At 39.3% G+C, this 6,850-nt stretch overlaps 1 protein-coding gene across 6 annotated transcripts in view; it reads right to left on the bottom strand.

The window, feature by feature from the left end:
• Window positions 1-520: 520 nt before the first annotated feature.
• Window positions 521-6,850, bottom strand: part of STRIP2 (striatin interacting protein 2) — a 46,496-nt gene continuing 40,166 nt past the window's right edge. For 3 of the 6 annotated variants that reach the window (XM_042972017.1, XM_042972029.1, XM_042972024.1), the window contains 3 exons: window positions 5,581-5,685; window positions 4,287-4,491; window positions 521-832 (listed from right to left, as the gene is read on the bottom strand). In XM_042972017.1, the coding sequence (XP_042827951.1) occupies window positions 582-832; window positions 4,287-4,491; window positions 5,581-5,685 (561 nt within the window). In that variant the 3' untranslated portion in view covers window positions 521-581. Of the gene's footprint in view, window positions 833-4,286; window positions 4,492-5,580; window positions 5,686-6,850 lie in introns of those variants that run through there. The other 3 variants (XM_042972036.1, XM_042972041.1, XM_042972049.1) reach the window with 3 other exon arrangements.

Raw genomic sequence — 6,850 nt, 5'->3', positions numbered from 1 at the left:
GGTGCAGGTGCTCTAAAATCATCTTTGAGATAATAATTTTAGAAAGAGGTGTCAAAATTTTAAATTTAAAATACAGACTTAATTTCAAAGTTGGTTTTGCCAAACCTCTCATAAGTCCTTGGAATCCAGCGTGAGCAAGAAGGAAATGTTCTCCCTATTTCATGACTTGCACCTCCCATTACCTATGATGAATATCATGAGTCAAATACCATAATAAACTTATTCTCATTCTTGGGGCCAGCAAAGGCTAGGCTGGTTCTAGGCAACACTAAAGCAGGGAGCGGTCCCACAAAAGAGCCTGTCCAGGACTGATCCAGCAGATTTTCAAGGCTACCTGGGCACCCAACTCACCCCAGGGCAGGTTGACCAATTTGTTGTGACTCAGGATCCTACCCTTGCACTATCTCCAGGCCCAAAGCCCCTAGAATGGCCCTGCACTACACTGGATGTCCTTGGGCTAGGCCAGCTCTCCCCTAGACAAACACTCCCAGGGCTGGAAACAAAGGCCAAATGGGCAGGGTAGGCAGAGCACCATTTATTGGAGCCAACCCCCATCTATCATATGCTTTTTAAGAGCTCAGTCAGTGATTCTGGAGCAGCTCCTCCCAACAGATGGGCTGTGAAAACACCTCTCTCTCCAGCCAGAGCTCATATGAATAGTGGAAATCCTCAGGCAGATCCAACCTCTGCCCCAGCACACTCTGCAAGCAGTTATCCACAGGTGAAAATTCAGAGTCCTGGGGTTTGTCATACCGGCGGCTGTTAAAAGCCTCAATGTTGGCCCTCAAAGTGCATTCTTCTGCTTGGAAGTCCCATGGCCTGGCATCGATGTCTGTGTTAGGAAGAGAGGAAGAAAAACATGTATACAACTCAGGACACTGCTTCTCTTATCACAGAGCATGGTCTATGGAATAAGAACAATGAAACTGCTCAGAATTCCCTTTTTATGGGGGGCAGGCATTGTACAAAGTAAGTATATAACATTCTGCCACTTTGGTTTAAAAAATACTCTTGGGGGGGCGCCTGGGTGGTTCAGTCGGTTAAGCGTCCAACTTCAGCTCAGGTCATGATCTCACGGTTTGTGGGTTCGAGCCCTGCGCTGGCAGCTCAGAGCCTGGAGCCTGGTTAGGATTCTGTGTCTCCCTCTCTCTCTGCTCCTCCTCCACTCATGCTCTGTCTCTTTCTCTCAAAAATAAAATAAACATTAAAAAATTAAAAATAAAATAAAATAAAATAAAATAAAATAAAATAAAAAATACTCTTGTACATGCAGAGACTATCTTTGGAAGGAGAGTCTAGAAACTGGTAACAGTGATTACCACTGAGAAGGAAATAAGGCCCCTGAGAGAGGTGGACTTTTTTTTTTTTTTAACTGTACTTCCTTTTCATTATTTTACTTTCTTATCAGTTATATGTATTATATTTTCCAAAATAGCAATTCAGTTCCTTTTACGGAGCTTTCCTAGGGGGATGAGAGTTTCCCATTTGAACGGAATCACCAGCTCTCAAGGAATGGAAAGAGGCAGGAAAGGGGTACAACAAGGAGAATCAGAACGGACCAATTATTGAAGACTTTACTGATTCCCTGCGACCTCTGCCAGCATATGATAAATGTATGTGCCAGCTTCTGTTAAAATTATGAGGTGAAAGCGTCCATGAAGATAAAAATAGAAAACAGATAATCTGCTATCTCTATTTATCCCACTCAGACACTTATTTCAGGGCTAGAGATACATCTTTTTCAGATCTCTTATGTCCCACATTCAATGGCTTATCTTTTTTCTTTTTTTTAAGATTTTATTTTTTAAGTAATCTCTAAACCCAATGTAGGGCTTGAACTTACACAACCTCAAGATCAAGAGCTGCACACTCTACTGACTGAGCCAGCCAGGCATCCCTTAATGGTTTATCTTTAAAGGAAGTACAGATTGGGTTTGGGCTCGTGATGGCAGCAACAACAGACATGGCATTTGCAGGATAAAACATTTTCGTGTTTTAAAAATCTACAAAAATTTAAATAGTTAATTGTGTTTTATGTCTCATAGAAGTTGTATCCTGGCTTGTTATCCACTAATCATATATTTCCCTTAGTTCTCTGGGTTCTTTACTGCAGCATTCTCTAAAATTCAGACAGGTTACAAATCTCAGCAAATATAAGTCATAGTCATCTTACCAAAAACTCTTAAATACAATTAGGCAAATAATGGTCAAATCCCACTACAGTGAATGTCAATATAATGAAAAAGCTCTCCAAAATAAATTCTTCCAAACTCTAGTCAATCTATCATATCTTGATAGTAAACCAGATGTTATACTGTCTCCTAACATGAGAGAATATGCAGTTCCCAATGTTACCTAGAATATATTATGGCTTAAAAGCTTTAAACTGAATCCATTGAAACTTCAGACCTAACTTTCAGTTTACAGATGATACCAGAGACAGATAGATAAGGTAAATGATGACACAAAGAAGCAAGAAATAAAACCAGAAGGTGGATATTCTGCAGGACAACTGGCCTAGTTCTTCAATTAGTCAGCATTATGGGAAAAAAACCCTGAAAACAAAACACGGCTAAATTTAACAAATAAAAAGATAGAACAACCAGATGGAATTTGTGGCCCTGGGTTAAATTATAACTTGGAAAAAATAACTTTAAATAATATTTTGGGGCAAAGGAAGAATTCTGAAATTGGACTTATTGGATAAAATGAAAATATACTGATATGGAAAGATGTAGATAATGTTAACTGAAAAAAGATGATAAAACAGCATGTATAAATTGCTTTCACTTGAGTAAAATGTGTGTGTGTGTGTGTGTGTGTGTGTGTGTGTGTGTGTGTGTGTATGTAAAAAAAAAAAAAAAAGACCTGGAAGAATATCTAATAAGATGTTAACAGTGTCAATCTTTGGGTGGTACAAATAGGGCATAAATATTGTGATATAGTAAAGTTTTCTGACTTGTACTTTCAAACTGCTTTTTGTTATTTATGTATGTATGTATGTATGTATGTATGTATGTAATTTATTGTCAAATTGGTTTCCATACAACACCCAGTGCTCATCCCAACAGGTGCCCTCAATGCCCATCGCCCACTTTCCCCTCTCCCCCACTCCCCATCAACCCTCAGTTTGATCTCAGTATTTAACAGTCTCTTATGTTTTGCCTCCTTCCCTCTCTGTAACTTTTCTAACCCCCTTCCCCTACCCCCTGGTCTTCTGTTGAGTTTCTCAGGATCCACATGAGTGAAAACATATGGTATCTGTCTTTCTCTGCCTGACTTATTTCTCTTAGCATAACACTCTCCAGTTCCATCCACGTTGCTACAAATGGCCAGATTTCATTCTTTCTCATTGCCAAGTAGTATTCCATTGTATATATAAACCACATCGTCTTTATCCATTCATCAGTTGATGGACATTTAGGCTCTTTCCATAATTTGGCTATTGTTGAAAGTACTGCTATAAACATTGGGGTACAAGTGCCCCTATGCATCAGCACTCCTGTACCCCTTGGGCAAATTCCTAGCAGTGCTATTACTGGGTCATAGGGTAGCTTTAATTTTTTGAGGAACCTCCACACCGTTTTCCAGAGCGGCTGCACCAGTTTGCATTCCCACCAACAGTGCAAGAGGGTTCCCATTTCTCCACATCCTCTCCAGCATCTATAGTCTCCTGATTTGTTCATTTAGCCACTCTGACCGGCGTGAGGTGGTATCTCAGTGTGGTCAAACTGTTTTTTAAAAAAAGTTTATTTATTTAAGTACTCTCTACATTCAACATGGGGCTCACACCTACAACTCTGAAATCAAGAGTTGCATGCTCTCCCGACTAAGCCAGCCAGGTGTCACTCTAACTGCTTTTTAATAATAAAAGGTTATTTTAATTTTAGAAATCTTTTGGAGAAACCTGTCATTTAAAGGAATGTTTTAAAAAGGGGTAATTATCTCTTAATTTACTTGTTTCATAAGATGGAATTTTTTAAAGTAAACTCTACCCCCAACATGGGGCTTGAACTCATAACCCCAAGATCACTAGTTGCATGCTCTACTGACTGACCCAGCCAGACACCCCTATAATATGGATTTTTATAGTTAATATGGGACCAGGGTACATGCTATTTGGGGCAGTACCTTAAAGTTTGTTGTATCAGCCCCTGACTATAATCACATATTTTCTCATCCAAAATACGTAACAATTCATACCAAAAGAGTACAGATACACATTTGTTTAGTTTTGTTTAAATTCTGGGCAACTCCTGGAGGTCAAAAGCTCTAAGAATACTCACCATTCCCATAAGCCCAGTCATCATTCATGCGGTGGCGTACTTTCTGGTAGATGGCTGACATGGTTTTCATGTTGCTTTTTCTCCACTGGCGCCCCAAGTACTTGGTCTGTATTTTTAGCAGCTTCAGAACATAAAGTTGCAGCATGGCCTGTTTGACCTTGAGGGCCCGCTTTAAGATTGGAGCTGATTTGAATACCACCAGCATCTACCAATTTAAAGAAGGGTGGGAGTGAAGAGAGGCAGATAAGGATCTCAAGTTTCTTGGAACTCCAACTCACAGACAATCCTTTTTTTTTTAATGTTTATTTTTGGGATGGAGAGAGAGAGACAGAGCATGAGTGGGGAAAGAGCAGAGAGGGAGACACAGAATCTGAAGCAGGCTCCAGGCTCTGAGCTGTCAGCACAGACCTTGATGTGGGGCTCAAACCCATGAACTGCGAGATCATGCCCTGAGCCGAAGTCGGACATTTAACCATCTGAGCCACCCAGGCGCCCCAACTCACAAATTAAGCCAAGCCTGCTGGCCTCAATACTCCAGGGAGCTTTTGGGAATCTATGGTCCAGGTTCTCTTTACATTTAGTCTTTAAGAATATAGAGGAATCACTCCATTTATATGTCACAGTTCAAAGTTTCTAATATTCAAAGTACATGATATAAAGAGCAAAATAATTCTGTCAGCCACACGTCCCATTTCTACTGTTACAATTTCTCAAGAATCTTCTGGATACATAATTCTTTGTACACATATATTATTTTTATTAACAAAAACAACAGCTAGCTACATAACCTGTCATATTGTTCCATACCTTGCTTTTTATTTAACAATATATCTTGAAAATTATTACACATCAGTGTAGAATTGTCTCGTTCTTTTTTCCTGCCTCATTCTTTTTAATGGTTATATAATATTTTATTATAAGGATGTACCAACATTATTTAACCAGTTGGTCCTGTGTTAATAAGCTTTAGGTCATTTCCAATCTTTCATAATTCATGCTGCAATGAATAATCTTAAGACTTGCATCATTTGGGATGTGTGATTATAATCCAAATAACAATGCTAACTTTCCAACCAGAGCTGCTCTGGGGGAGGGTCCATATTTAGCTCCTTATAAAGAAATAGACTGGTGAATAATTATCTCATATAGAATAAGTGCCCAGAATTAGGAGGTGTTCACCTTATGTGGCATTTAGTGCCTATCTACAGATTTCACAAAGCAGGAAGTCCATAAATATTTACAATTTAAAAAATTCAGTCAGATAGACACCTCCATGATCTGAAGCCCCACTCACCATGGTTCTGGAATGCTTCCATTTGGTCAGTTTATTGAGCAGCCTCAGAAGGTTGATGCAGGAAAAGAGGTTCCTCCAGCAGAACTGGTTGTTGTCTCCAGCTTCCTGTAATAAGGCACACCCCCCATTATGTCAACACCTACAAGGCTTTCATTCCCACAGAAACCTGGAAGTCACAGTTGGTCAGTTTAGGTGAGGCCTTCCTTATGAAATGCTACCTCCTCATCATTCTGCTCTTCACACACTAAGGCCTCAAAGCATGAAATACCCTTCATCTGAAAACACACGGCTGCCAATCCTGGAAGACTTGTACCTAGAGCAAGAATTGGTTAGAAAGAGGATACACGAACATAGGAACTTCACTCAAGCAAGCCTTCTTGTGTAACTTTCTGTTTTAGAATCAGAAAAGAGATGATAGAATTTTACCTCCATATACTTTGCACTTATATAAGCTGTATTTGTAACTGCTAGGACTTATTCTGGTAGATTTCTTTCTCTCTTTCTCTTTTTTTAAGTAGGCTCTCTGCCCAACACGGGGTTAGAACTCATGATGCCAATATCAAGAGTCACATGCTCCATTAACTGAACCAGCCAGGCGCCCCTATTCTGGTAGATTTCAAACTATTTTTGGATGGATCTGATATTCATTATGATTGAATTTCTTTAATCACCCCACCCTCCTTTATCAAACCCCATTGCAGTAAATAGCTTGATTCTCCAGCACGGAAGCAAAAATGGCAGATGGTTAATTCTAACCAGGTGTTTCTCTTAACATGTTTATTGATAGCTTGTGAGCACCCAACCAGAGATAACAGATGGATGTCAGATTAGAAACAGGTATCTACTCACAGAAACATCTTTCAGGGACAAAAATAAGAGTGCTTCTGGATTTGGGGACTGTAAATATACTGGTGTCAGAAGTTATATAAATCAATGAGTATGCATGGTGGCCAAACTAACATCTTGGAAATTATTCATGTCTACGAATTGATAGGAGAAAGTAGGAGTAGGAGATGATGTGTAGAAGTGAGCTGTTGTCTGAAGAATGGAAAATTATCCTCTGCTGCTTTCCCAAATTAATCTGAAGCAAGCAAGACAGGCATACATCCAATGCGGAACAAACCTCCAGGAACTTTGAGAGTATTAGAATCTAATACTAGATTCTAATAAATAAGACTAAGGGTCAAAAAGCTTCATAGAAACTTTTTAGAAATATTATTTAAAAATAATGTTCTCTTTTCTGTAGTAAATGTTCAATATTGTGTTTCGA

This window comes from Panthera tigris, chromosome A2, assembly GCF_018350195.1.
Source record: "Panthera tigris isolate Pti1 chromosome A2, P.tigris_Pti1_mat1.1, whole genome shotgun sequence".
NCBI lineage: Eukaryota > Metazoa > Chordata > Mammalia > Carnivora > Felidae > Panthera > Panthera tigris.
The sequence above is the reverse complement of the archived record's forward strand: the minus strand, read 5'-3'. Positions and strand labels throughout refer to the sequence as shown.